Below are 25514 nucleotides of genomic sequence, written 5' to 3'. Positions count from 1 at the left end.
TGCAACGAGAGTGAAAAGGCACAGGGGGGTGGAGTGTGTGGCGCATGTACATGTCTTTGGGCTACTGATTTGTTTGTTTTTCCTCGTTCTTTCATTCCTTTCTTTTCCAGTGGGGGGGGGGGGGGGGGGGGGAGGATAGGCGCTCGGTTTTCGTATTTAAACATTTAGCAGCACGCAGGACAAAACACAGCTAGAACACAGATTTGCTCCCGTGTGCGTTGGGTCATGTTCGTACATTCAGGGCTCCTGCAGCTATTCTGTGGTCACGCCATGACCGCCTGTGAAAAGCTGCTTTAATAAATGATCACTTTGCATTTTTCCGTCCCTATTATTCAGGTGTGTATTTACCGGTCGGTCCGCAGGCCTGCATTTGCCCAGCAGATGGTTACTCAGGTGTCTCAGATGAGCACACACGGCATAGGGGAGCTGTTGGAGGGTTATGTGCCACCTTGACACATAGACTGGACATGCTCTCTCTTTGATGGTCGAACAGTTTAGCTCAAACTGTTTAGCTCGAGACCCAAAAGAGAAATTATAGATGTTTGCCCGGGACCCAAACTAGTGAAAATAGCAGATCTACAAGCTCATATAGCTTGTACGTAGATCTGCCACTACTTAAACATGTTTGTTTTTTTTGTTCTTGATTCTATTCATGAAATACGTTGTGTTTTTTAATTGATGAAAAGTTGATGAAAACTATTGGAAATGAAAGTACAGGCGATATTTACTCACAACCCACAAAAAAAACGGATCCCCGACCCACTGTTTGGGAGACCGTGCCCTATATTGTGTACCCACTCGCTACTACGGCAGCCCCAGCTCAATCAACAAATTGATTCTGAGCCTTGAATATGCCCTTCAACACAACAGACGGCGATGATGGTGGACATGATGACGGAAACAATATTGATGCTAACGATTCAATCAGGTTGTGCCATAATTCACTCCAAAAACGACATACCTTGCATAATGATATTGCAGTCCCCCTCGGCTGTGGCTTGGTGCACTATTATAATGAGGGGTCAACTGGGTGTCAACAGCATCTAGAATGTATTTGTTTAATGCACATTAATTGACGGGTATACTCTCTTTGAAGTGAGCCCATGCTATGTAATAGATTACCATTGATGTATACTGTAGGTCACCGTCTCCGTGCGACGGTGTTGCTCCACCAAGTCGAATGTCTACATTTGTGGGTCTACGTTATACAACCATGTAGAACTACAATCTTGAAGATCTGATAGTGTGAATTGATTGAATACTTTATCAACAGTTTGCAAAAAGTACACGTACAGTTACAGTTGTGTATTGTACAATGATGCTAAAGGGCTACCACAAAAAGCCCTGTTGCAATTAAAAGACTTGTCGCAATTGTGGTCCATGTGGCAGAAAATGGTTTAGCACCACTCCGGTATCTCACTCCCTCTCTCTCTCTCTCTCTGGCCCAATTATGTGTGTTCTTTTCTTTTATTTTTTTCTCTTTTTTTCTATATGCTGGTTTGTCATCTCCCTTTCATCATTTCAGATTTTTTTGCCCATATCTCCCTGTTATGTTCTGACCTGCACGAATGAACACAATACACAGTATAGCTTCTTCATGTAATGATTGTCCTCTGTCTTCCCCTCGTAGATGGCTACACCACAGACGACATCGAGTTCCACTGGCGAGGCGGGAACAATGCTGTGACTGGCGTGGAGAGAATAGAGCTGCCCCAGTTCTCTATAGTGGACCACAATCTCATTTCCAAGATTGAAGTCTTTTCCACAGGTAATGTTCCATGGCAAGTATTTTTGATGATGTCCCCCCCCCCCCCCCCCCCTCACAGTTACACAGTTGTATATACTGTACACCGGATGCCATACATCTAGGACACAGGTTCTTGAAGCAGGTGGGGTCCGTGGACTCCCAGGGGTCCTTGGGGTGGGTTCCAGGGAGTGCCCGCCTATATGCCTGATGTGAACCAAATGTCTGTTCTGAGTGAAGAAATACCAAATGGACTCTTAAATTAGAGTTAAATGAACACTCTACGACGTACATGTGGGTTCCAAAAAATATATATCAAATGGAGGTTTGGGGTCTAATGCATCTTTCAAACCGTTAGTCCTTGAAATTTAAAAGGGTGAAAAACACTGTTAAGAGACAAGGGGTGCCAAAATGCAAAGCAAAACTAAAAAGAAAGAAAGACATTGATACAATGTAATGTGCAAGAAAGCCCTAATATGCATATTGAACGTTGTTCCATAAACCATAGTGCGTATGCAGGCAAAGAGTTCTCTCTCCTGTGACTCAGCTGGTCTCTGCGCTGCTAGGAAATGCATTTTAAATTGGACATAATAGCAAACAAAAAGGTAGGAGCGCACACCAAAAGTAGGGAGGTGCTGACCGCGGGAGACACACTTTAAAATTGAAAGGAGGGGTCGCACTACAGCTCGTAGTCACGATGCCATAAATAGTTTTTATTGGGTTACCAAGCAACTGTCACTGTTTGTTGTTAGTTGTATATACTGTACAATTATTAAAATGTTTATTCATTTAATATACAACAAGATTAGTGAACGAAAACCTGAACCTGTGATTCTGTGAAGCATTAATTAAATAACATTGCTCACGTCATTGGAATGAGTTTGGACACACACAGCCCGTGACAAATGCTGTTTTGCAAATAGCTGCATCTCCTCCTCCTGTTCTGTCCGTCTCTGTCACTGTCGTGACCTGCATGCACGTTTATGACATTATTAGTGGTGGAGGTCCAAAGTTGGCACCCCGTGATTTTCCATATGACAAAAAAAAGATGCAGTCCCCACTTGCGCTGCGTGAGGACAAAGCGTACGACAGATCCCGACCAGACGTGATTTTTGTCCTGGCACACGTTCAATTTCAAGCTTTGGCGGAAATGGTAAATGCCGACAATTGCGGTAATTTCGGCGTGCACCCATATTTTGGCGTACGCACGGTTGATAAATGAGGGCCTATGTGTCTATGGTGTTAACCCTCTAATAGACTCCCAGGTGTGGCTATAATATTCAAATATGTCTTCCCTGTGTATTTTTGGCTTCTCCCTGCATACATTCCGCAACGCGTCTGCGGGACTCTGCGCCTGGTGGAATTGAGGCGTCATGTTCAATGTATTATGCAACACTGTGTGTGTGTGTGTGTGTGTGTGTGTGTGTGTGTGCGCGCGCTCATGGTGACTGAGAACAGCACGCACAAAGAGTTCTGTTCTTGTTTTTAACAAATGGTTAACAAATAATCTTTCCCTCTACCCATCACATTATGCTTGGTAATGTTATTACCACCAGACTACTTGCAAAGATGGCAGTATGCAAATGCTTACTCATTCTCCATATTCATCTGCACTTATTGCTCTGGATGAGAGCGTTAGCTAATTACCTAAGAGTTGAACTGCGTGAATGTAGATTAGATGAAACCACTCCGCCTCAGAAACAGGAGGACCTTCATGACTTATTTAACAGCAATAAACAAAAAAGAATGCCGTCTGACACCATGACTTATTCAGTTCCCTTTACATTTTCATATTCATACGGGCTGTTGTAGGATAGAGGGTCAGTCAGTGCTTCTGCTGAGCACAGTGTGGGTGGCCGAGGTTTGTACTCGAGAGCGACATATTAACACAATAAAGGCAATAAGGCATGATTCATACTCCGTTGAATATGCCCATTATGCCGGCGTGGCGTGTCGCGAGCTTGTACATCAGCCATTTTCGCCGCACGGCACTGGCGTGCGACAGAGCGTAAATTAGCCATAGCCGCGGCACCGCACTCCATCTCTGGCAGTCGTCTCGGGGGCTAACCTTGTCTATGCAGCCCCCCACATTAATAACACAATGCTTCTGGATGCATAGGAACTGTGTGTATACTGTGTGTGTGGGTGCTCGTTGGACACGTGTGTGTTTGTGCGTGTCGTACATGTGTCGTCTTGTGTAGTATAGTCTCTATTATGTTATGCCAGGATGTGGAGGGAGGGCGGGCGGCGGTGGTGGGGCGGGGGGGGTATTCCCATTTAGTGTGCTGTCTATTGCGACAGTGAAGGGACTGACCCTGGGGTCGCGCAGAAAGGCAGGCGTCAGCAGAAGCGCTCTGGCATTAATCCAATACCTGAGCCTTGTTTGACTCTGAGGACAGACAATGTCCTTGTTGCCTCATGAATAATAATGCTTGGCTGTTGCGTCTGCATCCTGCCACCCTCTCACTGTCCCACTGGCCCATTACCTTCGCGGGACATCATTCAGTGACACAGCTGGTGTACATACTTAGCTTCCTAACTGAAATTACAAATGCTACTGTAAGTCGGCCTCGCATAGCCAGCCTTCATCTGCCTTTGCAATGCAATGCATATTGCCCTAGGCGGATTATGTCTGTCCCCTCTCAATTGCGGGAGGACTTCATTGACGAAGTGGTGACGAGCACAGTTGTCATGAAATGTAACAAGCAGAATTAGACTTAAAAGTCAATTAACACATTTAGTACCGGAACTGCATCAAAATAAAGGCGCTGCTTGCGCCAGAGTAATCGCCAGAGTAGTGATCGCTTCTATTTTGAAAGCCATGAACCGGAAATACTTTCTTAAAAAAGTTGACTGACAAAGTGCCATCACAATCTCCGATCATCTTAATATATTTATACGCTCCAAAAAGAGTTCATATTTTGCGGGAGAGACGGATGAGGAGCAGAAACGCAGCGCCAGCATATCGATCCATTCATCACCACGGAGAGCGCCCTGGATGAGGAGATACGAGTCATTCTTTCCGCCGCGCTAACATGGGAGTCAATGACAAGCTAATAGTTTCACAGAGCGTTAGCATACGGCAAGCGAAAAGCGAAATGCCAAAAAAAAAAAAAGTAATTATTCTGAATATTATTATCTCGCCCCGCGTCGTTTGGACGTCGCTAGGACGTCCACAGACGTCTAAGGCACCTCTCGGTTCCAATCCTTATGACGTTTCAGGACGTATTATGTACAAAATGTGTTAACCCGTTAAAACCTGATTTTAGGGTTGTCTATTCAGAAAATAGCAGATATGCTCCCATATGCAACTGAACAGTGACAAATTACCCCAAAGGTAATTATTATTAATTGTCATTCAATTCTAGTCGTGCTCATTCTTCAGTTTCTGCCTAGCTCGCTGACGCTGTGTTGCGCCATGCTTGGACACTTTTTAAAAATGCCCTCCCGGTGGGGTTTAATTCTGCTTGGTTGATTCGATCAGACAAGAGACACCACAGTCCCATCAATTCCCACAGGACCGAAAAGGTGCAAACTTACACAATTTGCCTTAACCGAGGACCTGCCGAGGGACATATTTCAGATTGAGCACAGATAAGCAGAAAACAAAAAGGATCCCGAGAGAGAGAGAGAGAGAGAGAGAGAGAAAAACCCACAACCCTCTCTCACAATATTGTACATAAACACAAGTGTTGGCAAAACTGGTGAGTGCTGATACTACTTATAGGAGAGAATAAACCTTACTGCAGTGTCACGTCTTTTGAAAATGTGATAAGAGATGATGTGTTGAGGGCATGGCTGGGCAGGCACAGTATACCACTGGTTATGTCTTTAGTGTACCGGGCAAGTCAATAACGGCTTCTGATAGGTCGGATATATTGAGAGTGATGGGGGTCTGAGATTGCATAACCTGGATACATAAAGCCCATGAGACCCAAGGTCAGTGGAAATATTCTTTCATCTAACGGTGATTCTATTTGCTCTCTTGCTCTCTCTCCCTTTCCCTCCGCCCCCCTCGTGTTACACCGCTCCCTCCTCTCCTCTCCTCTCCTCTTCCTTCGCTAGGCTCCTACCCTCGTCTGTCCCTGAGTTTCAAGCTGAAGAGGAACATCGGCTACTTCATCCTGCAGACCTACATGCCTTCCATCCTGATCACCATCCTCTCCTGGGTCTCCTTCTGGATCAACTACGATGCATCCGCCGCGAGGGTGGCTCTAGGTGAGGTTCTCCGGTACATTTTGGAGCATGTGGTCAAAAGCACACTTAAGGCAATGCGTCCACGAGGCATCCGTTTTCAATGATTCAGGAGCGCTCGCGGCCGCCTCTGAGCACTTCCACTTCAAATTGTCCCTGCTTTTCAGGACTGGGAAAGGAACGTGCGAGTGCATTACACTCTCCCTATGAAATTCCTCACTGTCGGCTGCCACTGAAGAGAGGCAGCTGGCGGGACTCTGTATATCGGAGATGTGGTTGTCTACACACCATACAGCCTCTACAGGCCAACAGTGAGAGTAGTGCAGGGATTGAGGTTAAAAACAAAAAGGACATTTTCAACAAAACTACATGACCCCTAGTTTCCTTAAGAGTGTGTGTGGTTATAACAAAAGAAAAGAGCTTGTGGTAAATGGTAAATATAGCGCCTTTATCCAAGGCGCTTTATGTAGACTGTGCATTACATTCACCCATTCACACACACATTCATACACCGGGCATTTAGCCCACACTCCAGCCCACAGCCGGGTCATCCTCGATTACCTAAGAACTGCATGGAGTAGGCTGTGGGGTGCATACTTAGTTTAGACTAGTCATTGGTTAGACATGGGTCAAGGTTAGGTTTAGGTGTGCTGCCCCATGGGAGGTTAGGGTGAGGTCTGTGTTATTATGGGTCTGTGTTTAGGAAGATTCTTACCTTTCCTCCCTTTCACCGGCCTCTCCATCTCCGTAATAGCAGTAATGCTCCATAATGTGGGCCGGGTTGGTGAACGGAGCGATATTGGGAGATGCTGGGTCACCTCCGATCCAAACAGGAGTTGTTTTGACCCAGTTTCAGGCATTGGAAGGCCTCTCTGCAGAGGCTCGATCGCGTGCCCCGCAGTGTGCACCGCCAACCCCATTGTTGTCATTGTTGAGCTGGCACAGACACAGCTGGGGAAAGTTGAATTAAGAAATATTACACGAGAGGGTGTGGTTTAACACGAGAGGGTGTGGTTTAACCATCACTTCAGTGATGCTTGCGGAACTCGACTTCGTCTCGTTCCTTACCGCATCACTGTCGTGGCAATAATCACGTTAAACCACACCCTCAAGTGTAATATTGCAATTCTACAACAGTTAAAATCGCTGAAAAAATGTTTTTTTAATGACAGATGTAGTCACTACGACCACAAATGTCCCAAGAAACTAGCTAGCCTAGCCACCGAGTTTGCTAGCGCTCTGGGAAAACAGAGCAGCTGAATTATTTGTTTTGATTAGGTGGTGAATGGTGCTGGTTTGATCCACGGCTAGAAGCCGTTACAACCTATCAGATTGCTTCCTCGAAACGACCTGTTGTAGAATCCTGTTTTGAAGATTGATGCCTGTTGGCTGTAGCAGTCATGGAATAATTGAGTCATTGTTTGCTCAGACACTGCACAGACAGCTCCAGTACACCCAGTACGCCTCTGCCTTCCAGTAGAATTATGCAGGTGGCATAGGAGAACTATGCATCAAAGATTCGTTTGAAACCAAACTTTTTGAGAGTGTGTATTGCCTTCATGTGTAAATGAGTTTTCCAAAGTCACAGAAACCGATAATAATAATAATAATAATAATAGTATTATTTTGGACCCTGGGAGCTGAGCTCTAAAATGTCCTATATGCACTTGTGCAAATGGCAAATAAAGATTATTCTACTCTAATGTTCTAACCAAACAATTGCTCACATTTGTTGAGGTAAAACAAATAAGTTGTTTTGAATAAGCTGGAATTCAAAACACTGGAATGCCGCTATACCAATATAGCATATTTTGAAGGAGGTTTAACATGACTTGATTTATAGCCACTGGTAGAATTCATTTATACAGCTTTTGGATGATATAATCTTATTATGGGTAGCCAAGAAGGCATACTTTTATCTCATAAAACATAAAGCACGCAAAATAAATGCAGTAATGAGGCAGGTTTGATGACTAGCACATTTGTGAAGTCAGCCAACTTCAGTGACGGACTCCGTCTCAGTTTTCATTTTACAGATTAATTAAAGTTTGAAGCATGAAGCAAGGCCTTCGACAGCCCTGCGATAGTCAGTGGGGGCTCGTATGGTGTCAGTCAGAGTAACTACAAAGTCAATGTATCGAATTGCAGAGACAGGCTGACAGTAACTATCCCCTCGGCTTGCCCTCACCGAGGGCATGCAAGCTTGAGGCTTTTGAAGGTTTTGAGCAACACATTTTCTCTGCAGGGGTTCGCTGCTAATGAGCATAGACCAAGGTTTAGATATGAATTTCAAATCCTTTAATCACTTAAGGTGCACCACGTTGCATGCAGAGTTTAAACTCGCGGGGCAAACTGAGGGATTACACTGGCCATGGCCGACTTAATCAGGTGGAGAATTATTATTGTGTGAACCACACAGGTGCTTTCACATTCAGGAGTGTCATATACTGTTCATAACTCCTCAGCAATGTCAACATCTCATTAACTTAGAACAGAAAAGATTGAAGAGAGGACCCATTCCTAATGAAACAAAGTTACAACTTCATCATTATAATACTCTTCTTCCTTTTTTATTTTTATTTTTTATTTTTGCGGTTTTTTGAAGGGACAGACAGTAGGCTGACAGGAAACGGGAGAGAGATGGGGGAAAACATGCAGTAAAGGCCGTGTCGGGAGTCGAACCCGTGGCACACTGCGACTGGATTACCAGTCGGGTGCCCAGACGGTTACGCCACCGCAATACTCTTCATGGGGAAACGAATTTGAATGCACTGTCTACTGTATGTCCTCTATTGCATTTTGATGAGTAGGTTGTAAATGGTGCATTTATGTAGCGCACTTACACTTACATAGATTTAATTGTGTATTTTATTCACCCATTCACACACACATTCATCGATCGTGGAGGAAACAATGCAAGGCACCAACCTGCAAATCAACCTAAAAATCCATTTGAAAACACTGAGAAAAGAGAGAGAACAAACACCATTATTATTTCATGTCAAAATGAAAAGATGATGTTATCCAGGTAGGACAATATAGAACACATAGGTCTATTATTATCATCACAGCAGCCAGCAGCAGTTTGGCACATCATCAGAATACAATCTGCATTACCTTCCACGTGAACCTTCTCCTCCTCCAGCAACTCGATAACGTTCTCATGTTAGTTTGTTACTTATTTTCTGAGCCATGCAAATAAACGACAACCCGCACTGACCGGAGACGGAGCGGTTCATGTGCCCCTCGCGTAAAGCTTAACCAGAAACAGGACAGTCATTGCGTCGGCACGGATGTAGCCTCGGAAACCCAGATGTTTTATTTCCAGCACGGAGGTGAGGGGGGGATATCGTTTGGGGATAAAGTTTGCGCGCTTCCATCTGTTACTTCTCTGACACAGTGTAGTTCAAACTTCAAATTCAGCCAGTCAATAGTGCGACACCGCTCGCCGAGAGCCACATGTATGCTGCAGTTGTTTTTTAATTAAGGGCGCGTTCTGAATGCAATGCAAACTAATAGGCGAGTGCCCTCTGGTGCATATATGCAAAGGGAAAGAATGACTTCTGTCCGTGACAATAATCAATGCTACAGTTTGAATTCTGTACACACGCACACATAGAGCAAAAAGTGGGGAAAACTTTTTTTTGTATCTCCGTGCCAGTTAGTATCCCAAAACGATATAGATCCTAACTCTCTCTCTCTTAACCCATTTTGAAATGAACGTGGCCCGTCTCTTCCCCCTCCACCAGGTATCACTACGGTGCTGACCATGACCACCATCAACACCCACCTGAGAGAGACGCTCCCCAAGATCCCCTACGTCAAGGCCATCGACATGTACCTGATGGGTTGCTTCGTCTTCGTGTTCCTGGCTCTCCTGGAGTACGCGCTGGTCAACTACATCTTCTTCGGACGGGGCCCTCAGCGCCAGAAGAAGGCGGCCGAGAAGACGGCGCTGGCCAACAACGAGAAGCTGAGGATGGATCCCAACAAGGTAGGTAGCATTGATTGATTGAATACTTTATTGAAAAATATATTTTCAAAAAGGATAAAGTCACAAGAAGCAGACAATAACAGTACAATACAGACAAAAACAGGAGGCAAAAAACAAACATAAAACAAAAACACAAAAACAGGACAGCAACATCTTCCTTCTCATGAATACAGTACTGCATAGGGTTTAACGAGGGGGATTTCTTCATAAACTGCCCAGTACAACATTCATCTTGAGTAACTTTGTTGTTCTGGTTTTTCTTTTCGTTGCACAACTGTCTTAAGTAAAATGTAGTACGGTAGTAGTTAGTGACTGTCCTCCTGTGTCAAGGAAAAACAGTATGCGGGTAATACGTTTTTACAGCCCATGTTTGAAATACAGATGAGACACGCGGGCATCTGAAAGAGAGGTAGAAAGTTCTATCTGCCAATTGCCTTAGCGTATTACGCTCATAGTCCACTTTAAATTCCTTTTGGAGCTAAACCAAATAAGTTCAAAAAAAGTCAAGGACACTCACCGAATCATAGCACAGTGATGGATTATGGACAGCAAAAATACGTTATTTTTAAAGAATCCCTGGCTTATACACCGATAGAAAGAAAAAGTGGTAGAAAAACAGAGTTTTCTCTCATGAGAGCAATATTATTACAATGCCAGAATGCCTACTGTATATGGAATACATAATACAAACAGTATGAGCTCGTAGTTCTGAGCAGTTATTGGTGAACTAGCAGTTACTTTTCTCCCATCATATATAATAGATGGATACTAGCCTAGCCAAAATACATCTAGAAAGGTGTGCTCGGTGGAGTATATCTCCGGCAGGCAGGGTGACCTACCCAGAGATGTATAAGTCATGGGTTGCAGTCAGTAACGGAGGAAGCTATTAAATATATAATATATATATATAAATATAGTTCAGTCAAGGCAGCTGAGCAGTGGAACAAAAATCTGAGTTCAGTAAAATGTTTAAATAATTTGTAAAAGATAATAACAATGATTAAAAAGACATTGAAGCAGTATTTAATTTATTTTTATATTTTATATAAAGTCTTATTGTGATTTTGTTTACACACGGCCTTTAATGAATGTTGCTTTGATTCAAATTGTGTCATTTTTCTTTTCATTATATTTATGATTCACTATGATTATATGCTTAGACAGTTTTCCATGATTTTCCATTGATTTTGAATCTGTACTCATAATTGTTGTGCTACCATTGACACCTATCCAGTGATTACAGATGTAGAATAGCTTTGTATCCTTGTGTAAAGTCTCTGTCACTCTCTATTATGGTCAGAAGGGAAAGCGCTTTGTGGGTGCATTTACAAACTGGCGTTCATTCACCTATGTTGCAACACCGATCCTTCTATTTGGAGTTCATGTTGTGTCTGACATCAGTGCACGTTGATCTGACTGCTTTGGGCACATCACTGCATGGTCAGTGTCACTTGCCTGGTCTTGCCTGTTCTCAGCTCCTTTTGTGGCCCTCAAAGCATGCATTCTATGTGTTAGTTGTGTCTCATATCACATATCGGCGCATGATCGATCTCCGTGTATGTGCAGGGCCCTGCCGTTTCGGTTATGTCTGACATCAGTTCACGATTGGATGGTTTATATTGTCTGACATCAATGCATGTTGAAAATCTCCATGTGCATTTGACTGCCTGGGTCCCCAATCAATTTGTTTTATGTTGTGTCTGACATCATGATGCATTGCATGCAACGTGCATGTTGCATTTGACTCCATATACTGTATGTGCATTTGACGTGGGGGGGGGGGGGGGCAACTGAATGACTCACCCATCCACCCACCCATTGGGCAATTTTAATCTAGAATAGTCCCTGCCCGAGTTCCAGTATAGTGTGAGTTGTGCTATGATCAAGAATAACTCAGAAAACACAGACAGGCCGGCGTGAAAACATAATCTCCATACCCTCAGAGATGATGAAGCAATTACCTTTTGAATGCACTCATAACTGCAGCTCTCCAAACCCATCCCTATTCCTTTACCCTTTGCAACGTCAAATAACCATGACACATTTTGTATGCTTACAGTGGCTGGTGGGAAATGTTGTCGGGCGGGATGATTCTTTGTATGCCAGAATGAAACAGAGGGATCTCGATGGGCATGACTCAATGTGGGAGCCCATCTTTGTGGATGATGCAGGACTAGGATTAAGCGATCAAAAGAACAAGGTATTGGTTGAAACTCAAAAGAGTGAAAACACAACACTTTTCCAGAGTACCTGATGGCTCAGCCAATTAGTGCATGGACCATAATCCTTAGTCGTAACTCGTAAGCCCGATGAAGTCTGGTTTGAATCCGACCCCTGGTCTTGTCTCAAACGTCTCTCCTCCGCCCGTGCCCTTTCTAATTACCATGACCATGACCCATCTGAAATAAAACATAAATAATGCCAGGCGTAAATCAAATACAAATACAGTGGTATTGGATTGCAATAAGTGGTATATTGTCTATGATTGGCAATACAGTTTTCACTGTAGCAAAGACACAATTCTGTCTTTGCCAGCTGCAATTTCTGTCCCTTTTTATTTCAGTGTCTTCTGGTCTTAAAACCGACTTTGTAGTCTTGTTCATAGATTACACAGTGCACGTGCCAAGCCCCACTTCAGTGACGACTGTGCTCCAGTTTGTTAACATCCCAATCGCCCAGGACGAAGTTCACCGTCCTTTCTATCAGTAACACCCAGCGCCCAAGACGAAGTTTTATCCAAAAGACGAAGTTTATTGATATGAAAACGGATCGCATCGCTCCACAGCAATCCTCGATGTTGCGCAACAGTGAGACGTCATCGTAAACGTTCCCCCCCCTGTTTAGCCGACGGCAACGAAAATATTAAAACGTTAATGACTCGCGGTCTAAATCATCCCGTCCAATTCTAAGAAAAGATCGTGTTAGACGAGCCCCCGCTGTCCAGTCGCTAGTCGCGCTCGATTTTATCTTACCTCCCATTGTTGTCGATCGCAACGAGAGTGGTTTGGCTACATTTAGCTGCTACAGCCACATCCTTTAGAGTGTTTTGGCTACATCTACGTAGCTGCTACAGCCACATCCTTTAGAGTGTTTTGGCTACATCTAGCTGCTACAGCCACATCCTTTAGAGTGTTTTGGCTACATCTAGCTGCTACAGCCACATCCTTTAGAGTGTTTTGGCTACATCTAGCTGCTACAGCCACATCCGGAACAACATCCGGTCCGTCGGTAAAAGTGCTCCGTTGCTATAAACCGATTGGGCACTATCATTTAATGGATTAAATAACCCCGGGCAATTAGAGTATGAATAAATGAGTTGATTTTGCACCGGCAGATGGACTCGCATGAGAACATCCTCCTGGGCACCCTGGACATTAAGAACGACATGGGGCCATCAGAGCTGGCCCTCGGCCTCAACGACCCGCGGAACACCATGCTGACGTACGACAGCTCCGCCCTGCAGTATCGCAAGGCGGGGCTGGCGAGGCACAACTTTGGGCGCAATGCGCTGGAGCGCCACGTCACCCAGAAGAAGGGCCGGCTACGGAGGCACGCCTCGCAGCTCAAAGTCAACATCCCCGACTTGGCCGACGTGAACTCTATTGACAAGTGGTCGAGGATCATCTTCCCCACTGTCTTCTCCTTCTTCAACGTCGTGTATTGGCTTTATTACGTTAATTAGGGAAGGGTGGAGTGGGGGGGGGGGGGGGGGGTGTTAACTTCATGAGGGCAAAAAACAAAAACAAGAAAATGTTGTTTGTTTCCATTTTGTATCTGGTTTGTTTTGTTTGTGTGCGATCTTGCAAGACGAGACGTATTTACTATATCAATGTCAGGACTGGATCCACCTTAACCACTTAAACCCCACCAAAACGGCAGATCAACAAGCTCACAACCCGCCGCATTGCATCGCCTTGTTAGCTTGTCGAGTGGCTATTTTCAGCTAACGCTTTCCCCACACCATAACAGAAAACAGACGAAACACTAGTACAGAGCCCTGAGGGACTCCCCTCAACTATATGGGGCTTCCCCCCCCCCCCCCCCCCCCCCCCAGAATGGGCATGCTGGGGTTCGAGGGGTTAAGTTGGAACACCACAATTGCTGGCTAACACATAGAAACCTTATAGGAGAGATTCAAAACATATACATGGTGCCTGTTTCTGAGTAACCGTTTATAATTTTACACTGATTATTTTGTGAATTGTGTATTTTGCCATTTTACAATGTTTGTTTGCATATATTTTTATGTTTTTTATTTTGCTAACTCTACAGAAAATAGAATCTGTTGCCAAAATCTTAGTAAGGAATAAATTACATAGATATTGGTTTTAGATAATCCAATATTTTTTATCAACACATGAGAATACAAGTACAACAATATTTGATGTTTTTTTTTTCTTTTTTTCTAAGATAAATTATTTAAGACAGAAAAGAATCTATATTAGAATTGTTTTCTTCTTGATATTCTGAAGCTGTTTTGCATTTTACAATGCTGTGTAAAGTTAAATCATTGTGAAACGCAAACATTGTTTTCTACTTATAATGAAGACACTGCATCATTTATTTCTAACATTTAACTCAATTCCATAAAGCATTTTGAATTGTTTTTATGATGAAATTAGGTAACAAACTAAGACCATTCTAAACATTCCAGGTGTAGGTGCAACTAGCATTCAAGGCTTCAAGACCATTGATGGTCAGCAAATTAATTGCCTCAATACAGAAAAGCCAAGAGATGACTATAAAACAAACCAATGTTTGCATCGGTTTAGTCATCTACCCTTCTAGAAGGGTGATCCTGTCCACTGTGTCGAATTGTTATATAGAATACATTATATAAATATATATATATAGTATAGAAAGTTACTTCATATAGGAAATAATTACTAAGCATATACGTGACACATTGTTGTACGGTACCTATATTGTTTTTTAAGGACTAACCCATTGCGCCAGCACTTATCAATGTGAAAGAAATGAATTGCCTCATTCCTTGAGCCACTGTACATATAAATATCCTCTGTCTAAGATTTTATAAATATTGATAATGTAACCCGTAACGTTTATGTCAGCTCTGACTTTGGATATCAATTGTTATTTAAAATAGGTCCCAATGAATATTAATGTAATGTATTAATTATGGAAGGAAAAGCCTGTTTTTGATCCACAGAAAAGACCAGAGTGCATGAAAAAGCACAATATTTCTTATATCTACTGACAAAGTGTCATCTTTTTATGCCAGATGACATGTTCCTTTTTGTTGGTCATATATATTCTTCTCCTGCCAGATTATTGCAATTCTTATATATAATAATTAGCGATAGCCAGTATATATAGTCCTATATTGTTTGTCCTGCTATTACAAATTACAGTCGGGTTGGCATCCCAAAATGACAGTTTTCACAGCTGAGAACATGATCATGATGCTCTGCCTTTAACTACTATACGATAGGTAGATTTTATATAAAAATTTGCACACAAGTTGCACATAAGTTCTTGAAAGCCATAGTGGCTCTATGGTCATTGCTCTAATACTTGGTGCTGGTGAGCCCTTGGCCTGTGCGTTCCTTATGGAGTCTGCCTGTGAATGAGCATGATTAAACATGGCTATGGTTACACTTGCTATTTTAACCACAAGCATGACCTGTGGGCACAACAAAGAAAAAGTCACAGCTTCATCATGGCAACATGGAAAATGTTGGAATTATTCATGTGACATGGAAAGGAAGAGAGAGAAGAGAAGTAATGTGTCTTCCGTTGAATAATAATGAAAATTAATAATGCCCAATGTGTTTCTTGGGATTTTACGTTTTGACAGATCTTACAGAATTGCATTGAAATGACAATTATAACCGTAGCCTTGTCTCACATGCTTCCTACCTAAAACAATAGTGATTTATCATAGCAGATTAGTCATTATCAGCCATTTCAAAAGAGTAACACTCACTCGTAAATATTTGTATTTCCATTGTACTTAAAATACTTTAAATGTAGCCATGCCATCTCCAATTGCATATGCATGCTCTAATTGTCTCAAAGGAACAATTTATTCATTCATAGTCTCCTTAAACCAAATATAAACTACAGTATGAATTCGGTTTTCTATTGGATCTATGACAATGTATTCATTCATAATTTAAATACGAATTTAGTATAAACAAATCAATTGAGATTTTGCTTATTGTTTGATCCTCATATAGTACACGTTATTAGCTACTTTGTTTCCTGCTGCCATTCTGTAACGGTCACAGTACAACTATCATCACATTCACTCACATCTGCTATGATTAAACAAACCAAACTGTTGCATTTGCTCCACATATGATTATAACTCAACTCAGCTTCCAGCACATACTCTTTTCAACACCTGACACGGATATCACAGTTAACACAGTTAACTGTGTTACTTTACTCATCGTAAAGCAAACCAACATCAGCTTCTACAAGAATGTGTTGATCGATATTAATAGCAAACTGCACAAACTAACAAATTAGTAGTGCACGTTATTATTTTAACAGATGTCATCACTGACATTCTTTCAGTTTGTTAGTCACACAGCTACACCCTAGCTAGCAACATTCCAGACTCTTAAAAAAATATATTGTTAGGCCTATTGTAACATTTTAAGGTTTTCTACCGATAGGGATGCGTCGGACTCTTATTTAGAGTCGGTCTCATAACACATCCCAAAACTGGTTGAACCCAGGTTTATATGAAATAGTGTCTTAATCATTAATTGGAGAATAGCAGCTTTGTAGATAAATACCAGAGATTTCTAATGAAAACATACAAGGACATTTCCAAGTCATTTATGTAAAGGGAATGCAAATCAATGTCATGGTTGAAGATGTTGTAAAGCAAATAATGTACATATTTTATAAAGAAAGCGTGATCACCTACAGAAAATATATTATTTTTTATTTTGCTCTATACATACCGTCGTCTAACCACATCTTTTGTTTTTGCCAAATTATAAAATGTTATAAAGAATGTAGTTATTAATATAAGCTGTCAATATAATGTGTCAGTAAAATATAAGCATTTCTGTTACCAATGATCAGCTAAATGACACAATCTGAGCTACATTTACACACGCACACACACACACACACACACACACACACTTTCTTTCACAAGTGATTTGAAAAAGAGACTGATAATGCATCTACTGTAACAGAGAGCAGGAATGAAGGAATTACTCCCATCTCAGGTTAGCATGAGTCACTCTAACAAAACCAGAATTGTAATTTAGGAAGTACTTGGAAATCGTTCATGGGAATATTTGAACTTGGATTAGTAGGGGTTGGGGTACGACGGCGACTAAACCTTGATTTGCTTTAAATGATTTCCAAATACAATAACACCCATGCTGCCAATAGACCAATCTCAATCACTGCCCAGTAATGCTACTATATTAACTGTTGTTCATTTCTACATTTGCAGTATGTTATGATTATTATAAGTATGATTATTATGATTATTATTATTGTTATTGTTATTATGATTATACTGTATTATGTAGTGTGTTTGAGTCGGAGAGAGTATACTGTATGTATGTCGGCCAGTAGTTGTGTTTCAGAAACGCATCAAACGTCTGGGTTTCCGAGGCTACTCAAACTGGCAGAAAAAAAGTTGTATTTCATAAAACAAGGCCCTTCACTTTGTGTTTGTACCTCACCACTTTATTTCTGTCAGATATTTTTATACTTCTATACTCCTATGTACTAAAGCAACAATACTGTTGGTAAAAGAAAAAGAAAAAAAAACTAGCACCTAGTTCACAGATTTGCTCGATATAGAACGTTCACACAATTCTCAGTGGGCCGAGTTCAAATTTACAGTCTGGTCGGTATAGAGAAAACACGGGTGAATGTTGACGTTTCTTGAAAGAAAAGGAAGAACATCAACTACAGTATTTACCTTTCCCAATGCGGATCATGTGGACTAGATTTCCAATATCAAGTAGGCTATTTTGTATCATTTCAAAGTAGATTATAACTGTCTAAGCAAGTCGGATGGCATTGGGTCGTCGGTTGCATCACTCCGCCTTAATGCAGTGGTTCTCAAACATTTTCAAGTCGGGGATCCACAAACTAATACTGATTTGGGAGACCCCCCCCCCCCCCCCCCCCCCCCCCCCCCCCCCCCATCGGAAAATATTTTTATGCCAGGGACCCCATACAGACTTGTGTTGTACAAGCTCACGATGCCATGTGTTTTGAGTTTACATTTTGGTATTTCCAAACAGCAGCTGTGTGTTTATGCTGTATTAACACATTTAGCTATGGGGACCCCCTGAAACCCCTTCAAGGACGCCTGGGAACTTTGAGAACCACTGCCTTAAAAGATAGAGATTTGACAAACCAGTGGTTTGTCGAATTGGCTAACAGTTGATATTTTGGAAATCCAAGGTTTTTTGCCCGGCAGCAGTAAAACAAAATAGTGCTCGTCTAGGGCAAAATATACGGATGGAGTTTAACGACATAAGAAAGCCTAAATGACACCTCCTGGTTCCAGTGTATGTTTGCACACACTCACTAAAGAAGCCTTAAGCTCGATTTATACTTCATTGTATGCTGATAACGTGCGCGAGATATAGCTCATCTACAAGCTTACAACGCACATCGTTGCGGTGCATTGTGAGCTTGTGGATCAGCTATTTCTGTCGTGCGACATCGTCTTACAACAGAGTATAAATTAAGCAATAGCCTCCTGCTGCCCTGGACTTCACTCCGGGCCGAGCAGGATCTATCCTCTTCCCCCCACAACACCTTTACCTATCTTCTGTATGTGCCACTCACTAGAACATTCCCAGAGAAACCAGAGCTGTACCTTCCTAAATATAAACCCAAGAATAAAGTCTGTCTTTACTACATTGAAAAAATATGGAGATGAGTATGTTGTCAATAAATATTGTATATAGTTCTAAACATGTGCATGGCTTGATGTGTTCTCTGTATAGTATAGCAAGCCCAATTGATTTGTTGAGAGGAGGCAGAGAGAATGGAGAAGAGCATTATTGTTCTAGTTAAAAGTTCAACACAGAACATAACACACAGTAAAAATCCAACAACTTAATTTCCAAATGAGTCACACCAAAAGCCTGACTTCGACTATGAGCTAATATTGTACACTAATAAAGAAAGGTTGCCAGCCGTGCTTCAGAGAAATTGAGAAAGACTAGACAACGTCAACTTAAACCGCAAATTGATCATTATTTTACGTAATGTATAGGAAACTTAATGCAGGGAAGTGAAATGGCTTGAGAAGTTCTTATTGCATCCTTCTACATTCAGTGGTCATCAATATGACCGTACACAGACAAATGTGTGCAAATAACATTTGCCTGTAGCAAAAGTTATTTGTGTCCAAATTTTCTTCAGAATATGTATGAAACTGATCAACTTACTATGAACTTCAGAGTCCAGTACAGATCTTTTAAACTTTTAGGACCCCCTTAACTCTGAGAGTTGGAACCAAATGGACCTGTAGTTACAGACTATACCTTCACGGAATTTAATGTGATTTGATGATAGTTTATTTTGTTATGTACAGTGTGGAATGCTTACATACTGTACACACAGATAGATATGTTAGAGTCTGAAGCAGTAACACCTTCTCTACTGTACAGAACGTGCAGATGTGTGCGAGTCATAGGTGTGCAGGACCTAAATTAGGACTACGGCAATATAATAGTATATGGCAACCTTCCCTGTGTTTCTTCACTACTCCGATCCAGAAGAACACAGTCTGCTACAGAGCTGACAATGAGGTTAATAGGTTATATCTTCCCTTCTTCTCTGGAATCCTGCCTCAAAGCAGACCAGAGGTAGAAAACTGTCGTTCCCTGATGTTCTTTTTACATGCACAGACTATCAACGACAAGGCAATAGTTGCACGGCTTCTGCCGAACAAATTGGCTAGTCGCAGTGAGTGATTGGCTAGTCCTACTCATTCTGGAATTGAGTTCCTTCCTTGGCTCAGCTGTTTCAGTCACTGTGAGCTCTTGTAGATTGTGCTTGTTTTCACTTGGTTCTCTTGCTAAATCTGGCAACACTGTGAACACACAACCAAAGGCTCATGGAACAGGTGGATAATCTCACACACACACACACACACACACACACGGACGCGGATGCTCGCTCACTCGCCTGTTTGTGTGTGTCTGTGTGTGAATAAAATGTATTCTGATTATGTTAATACATCCACCAAAGGTGTGTCCGTTTCCCTGCAGGAATTCAGATCAAAGCAGCCTTTCAGATGCATGCACCATGTGTTGCTTTCCATCAGGGGTGGAGACGTATCTGACTCCCATCTCTCTGAAAATGTTAAGTGAATCACAGAGCAACACATGGTACCCTTTACTGCTCATCTGTATAGCTTTTTGATCTTTCTCTATGGGGATAATTAAAAAAGAATGAATAAAATAACGTTTCAGGTATAGTCTTTTTACCAGCTGCTGTGTAAGCACAGCTGGTCACTGCGGTGCTTTCACGCCCAGTTGCTGTAGTTGAGACCTATGTTTCTCATTGGCTGTACTGACAACCTATCGTCCTGATTGGCTGCCTCGTAGAAATTGATGATAGAAAAGTGAAGACACCAAAAGTGATTGTTCGGAATGACATTTGTGATGAAAATAGCCAAAGTATGAAAACTACAATATATTTACCTCTGAGATGCAGTGGAATGGAAACACTGAAGAAAAGTAAAAACCAACAAACAAGTAGGCCTACCTAAAATGTGTACTTGAGCTTAGTTACACTAAACTAAAGTTATAGAGGTTGAAAAACCTCTAAGACAGAGTATAGTGCCCATCATAAAGGAAAATGCTGTAGCCAGCTACTTAATCTAATTATTTTTTATTTCATGAGGGCAAATGAAAGTGCATTGGACAGAAGCATAGGGGCAGGAAGTTCAGCATGCGCATTTAAGCTAAATGCCAGAAGTAGAGAGGACACATCTTTCTTTCTTTCTTTCTCGATATAGATATTTGTGATATTCTTAATCATTGTGAATCTGAGCAGAGAGAACCTAAAAGTTCTTCATCTGGGAGTCCATTATTTATTTTACTTCCTCCTTCCCTTTCTTCCTAGTACTGTACCTTCCACTGTTCCTGTCCTTCCGCTGTGCCTTCCTTACATCTAATTCGGGATATCATTTCGTTTAGGGTACCATGGGTCTGATGGGGACAGCAATTGCCACCGTCTAATGTAGGCTTTCAACCTAAAAGACTGTGTGACATTTGACACATTATAAGCGTTTTCTTGTCTGCAACCATACCTATTTTGGGAATGTGTTGCATAATTGTGAACTCATACACAGGCTAATTTTGCTATCTTTTAAATAGGTCGTAATGTGTTATGTAAGTGTTATGTTTTTTTTTTTTTGCCACCACTTTTTCTGAAATGATTGCCTCTGCATCTAATCAGTGTTTGTAGACGTTCTGTTGATACTCTGTTAGAGTTCTCCAGGCACCTGCTAATGGGGTTCAGGCTCATGGTGACAGGCAACTCTTACTGCTGACATCCACTGTCACTTTCTGTATTTAGCACAGCAAAGATGACTTATGGTAAAGGTGGGTTTTGAAAGAAATGTACCGTTGTAAAGGTCAAATGGGGAATTGTTGGTTTGACGGAAACATTACGTGGTGATCTCTGGCTTGAACAAGGGGTCTCGTCAAAGGTTTGCAGAGTGTTTAAAAATAGCCAGGAGGCCGCGCGGGAGGCTGGCGTAGCTGTCTGGGCACCTTGGCTGTAAACCAGTCTTAGAAAACTGTAACTCCCTGCACTTGACCTGAGGACGATTCTACAAAATGTCTTCTAAATCATGACAGTTTTCTGCAAAACCCATGTTTCTATGTCAGTGGTGCTCAAACTATTTCATGTTAAGGACTCCCAGAATTATCTGTATTTGGCTGCTGACCCCCATCTGAAAATATGTTGTTCCAGGTGTTAAGTTAATGTTGTTCCCTGCTTACTACTTCTACTGAGTGTATGTGTTATGTGATGCACTGTGACTTTAAGGGAAGACCGGTGTATACAAACCGGATGTTGTTATACTGCAAGTCAGGTGTTGTGTTGGGTCTGGCGTCGTGCCGACAATAAAGTTGTTGCAAAACTACAGTTTTATTCCAGTAACACCAGGGACCGTCCCTTAAGAAGCAAAGATTTGAGTTAAAAATGTTCGCTCTGAAAGTATATATATTCAAAGATTTGTGCCACATTTTCACGATGCTAAAGTATAACATAATGCTTAAAACACCAAAAGGGGTTTCCGTCCAGAATGGGTTAATTGGTACAGTAAAACGGCTCCAACTGGTGCAAAAGTCAGCTGCTATAGAAGTCATTCTATGAAACATGACCACTAGTTTCTCTTCACACATTGCCAGGGAGTTTGGCTTTTATGATTGTATTACCTTTAAAGCCTTGCTAGGCCACGCTCTTATAATTACATTTTAGATATCCTGTTCTCGCCTGAGCACAGCCTGCAGCCTTCGACAGGGCCCTCTTGGTTGTTCCGCCCACGCATTACCTCTGGCAATCAAGCTTTTGCATCCTGGGCACCTATAGCTAGGCGTTGGCCTGAGGATGCAAAGTGTATCTATTCTCTGTGGAGAATAGAGGCAAAAGCCATACTTAATAAGGAACGTGTGGCGCGACAACTGGAGGCAGATGTTGTTTCAGCATCTGCCAGCCTTTTGTGATTATAGGACCATACGGTGCGATGTGTTGTGTTGTGTTCCAGATCAACTAAGTGAGCAAGTTCCTGCAGGGCCCAAATGTTTCAGCCGTGACTCGTGACACTGAGAAAATATACCGTGGGTCAGAGTGTCAGAATAGTGTCAGAATACCTGCAGGAATATCGTTAGAATGGTCTCACCTCTGCCAAAACAAATGCCAGAGAGGTAGCAGAATACTGAAGTTGGACATGAGTTGGCCAGAAGGGTGCCAGCAAAACAGAATTAGACAGTTTGAGTACGAAGGAAGAGAACAAACTGTGTCAACGGCAGAGAAGTGCTTCAAAAAGTCTTTCCCTGTCCCTTTATAGACAACTCTGGTTGCAGTGGAAGAGAGGTTTTCTTATATAAGCCATACAGGTATGGTTTTCTCTACTCTCATGGCATGATGAGAAGCAGTGTGCACTGGGGAAACTGGATGAATGCTGCATGCCAGAGACTGGAGAAAACAATTGATTGACATTGATGCAGAGAATCTGGTGCTGGAGGTTAAGGGTGCTGTCAGAGCCTTTCTCCACACACGTCTCATCGCCATCTGAGATGCTTCATACATATCAGGGAAATGCCCTTGACATCTACCCCAATTTGAGCGTACGTATAGCTCTCAGGGTTGCTTCTCGCTCTCGCTGTGACATTAGCTTAAGGTGAGAGAAGTTATTCATCCTTGAAGCTCATTAAATCTTACAACACCTCAGATCAACCATTTCAGTTTTCTTCCTGAACAGCACAGGTGCCATATACGTCGTTCCCTTGCATATCGGCTTTGATTTACACTGTGTTCCAGTTCCAATGTATTTGTTTCATCACAATTCAAATTGTTTATGCTGTGTCATTTATAATTGACTTCACCAATTTAAATATTCACAACTTGTTCAAATGTTAAAGCCTTGGCAGTCACTGCAGGTAAAAATCATGTTTACCCACATCTTCATCAGACAAAATGTCAACTTCTGCCAGGTTACTTTTCAGAAGAATTCTTACGTTTACTTTAGTGTTTATCAGAAACTTCAATATCAAAGTGGTCAGCGTTCTTTAGTGCTTCGTACACTGATCCATTAACCACTGAAGGAGTCTGAGAAGAATCCTCCATAATAGAGCCCATATTCAAAGCCACTTTGACTGTACAGTATGTAGATGGAGTGTACACTAAGTGCTTCTTGAATGCAAGTGGCTGAAACAGCTTGTTATGATTTAAATAATTGTCTGGGACAGCTTATCTTTTTATTCCTCCTTTTTTTTTTTTTACTTAAGGGACTGGCTGCCTGTTTCGCTTGATTATTGAACATCTTTCAGACTCTTGCCTTACAGAGTGGTAATTGCCAAAACATCATTTAATAATGTCAAAACAGTATAGTGAAAAAAATATCTGATCTCTGATTTGTAGAGGTTTGCCATTGAATCCTTTTCAATAAATTAATTATTTATTTGGAGTTTCTAAATTCTGCACACCACCCAATATGTCCGGCTGAATAGCCATGTACACAGATGTGAAGAATGACTTCAGCATTTCAACAGTTTTCTAAGCATTTTTCACCAGGAGAGGCTCGTGGCTGGAGACATCATCATTTAGAGGTCCGTATTCTGTGTTTTGTGGTGGGCCCATATGGGATGTGATGTCTTATCAGGTGACGGCAGGTTTTTTTTGCTGTGTACCAAAGTCAATCGTTTTTTGGAGTTGTCCATAGGATTGCCAGGGAGATTTGCAGATGCAAGATCATCTTCTTCCCTAGTCCAAACACATTGAAGGATGTTGGCAGAGGATTCAGACAGCTGGCACAGCATGCATGCCTTCACTAAGCCATAGATGGCTGTCACATACAAATTAAACCACTCAAACATAATAAGTTGCACCTCATTCAACTGCAAGGCACCTGTGAGATTTGTGTCTGTTGATTATGATGGTTTGAAACACATTTTGAGAAACGGCCCTGTTTATTTTAATTCCCCTGCACACCTGTTTTATTTCTCTTGGGAGAAGGAGGCTATGCTCATCTTCAGCTTTCAATTATAATAATCATAACCCCTTTACAAGTGTGGATCGAGGATGCAAGACTACTTTAACAAATTCCTTGTTTTAAAGTCTAAATAACATGTCACGCAGATTGACTGGATGTTTTTTCTGTGAGGGAAAGGGCACTTTGGGGCAAAAGGGCAGGCGCTTTGGCCCACATTTCTGTGGCCCAAACAGTGAGGCTCGGACTCCATCCATAGATTGTTGTGTTTCTTGTTCACTCCCTGGGGTGGGAACTGGGAAGGCAACTGGTTTAACCTATGACCCTTCCCCAGAAGCCACTGAGGTGTTTCCGAGCAGAACGTCCTTCCCACATTCACTGCCACACTATTCAAACAATGTTCCCTAAGCAGAACCAACCTAGCAGGGGAATAGAACACCAAGAATCTGGACTATTCATTTAGCCACTTGAACCCTATAGCATCTGTATTCTGAGAGGGGACATTTGCTGAAAGTAGATTTATGTTTAAAACAACAAGGCAGACCCCGGTGAAGTTTATTCACTGGGTTTAAGTGCAAACTGGTGGCAATCAATGTTTTGGGCAAATCAAATAATTTGTAAGAAGAAAAACAAAACAAATAGTGTTGTAACCTGCCTTTTTCTTCTTCTTTCAAATGATTTGATCGGCCCAAAACATTGTGTTTGTCATGATTTGTTACAACTCGAGTTGGCTTTGTCTGTGGCGTAAACGTCTTTAAATGAATACGTTTTGAAAAGTCAATGAGGAAAATGAACGGGGCATTATTTTCCGGGTCTCTCGTTGTCATGAAAGGGGGCGGGACTGCGACGCTGTATAGCTCCCATGGTGTGTAGTAATCGAACATCCAAAATCT

General features: G+C 42.0%; 1 protein-coding gene across 2 annotated transcripts in view; it reads left to right on the top strand.

Annotated features, from left to right (window-relative positions):
* The window catches only part of gabrb2b (gamma-aminobutyric acid type A receptor subunit beta2b), a gene marked incomplete at both ends in the record, with an annotated part of 76048 nt that extends 62434 nt beyond the window's left edge, over positions 1 to 13614 (top strand). For both annotated transcript variants that reach the window (XM_080780859.1, XM_080780860.1), the window contains 5 exons: positions 1631 to 1768; positions 5810 to 5962; positions 9688 to 9932; positions 11992 to 12132; positions 13267 to 13614. In XM_080780859.1, the coding sequence (XP_080636985.1) occupies positions 1631 to 1768; positions 5810 to 5962; positions 9688 to 9932; positions 11992 to 12132; positions 13267 to 13614 (1025 nt within the window). The remainder of the gene's footprint in view (positions 1 to 1630; positions 1769 to 5809; positions 5963 to 9687; positions 9933 to 11991; positions 12133 to 13266) is intronic.
* Between the last annotated feature and the right edge of the window lie 11900 nt (positions 13615 to 25514).

This window comes from Protomyctophum bolini, assembly GCF_963924005.1.
Source record: "Protomyctophum bolini genome assembly, chromosome: 13".
Taxonomy (NCBI): Eukaryota; Metazoa; Chordata; class Actinopteri; order Myctophiformes; family Myctophidae; genus Protomyctophum; species Protomyctophum bolini.
This window is presented reverse-complemented; position numbering and strand designations above follow the sequence as displayed.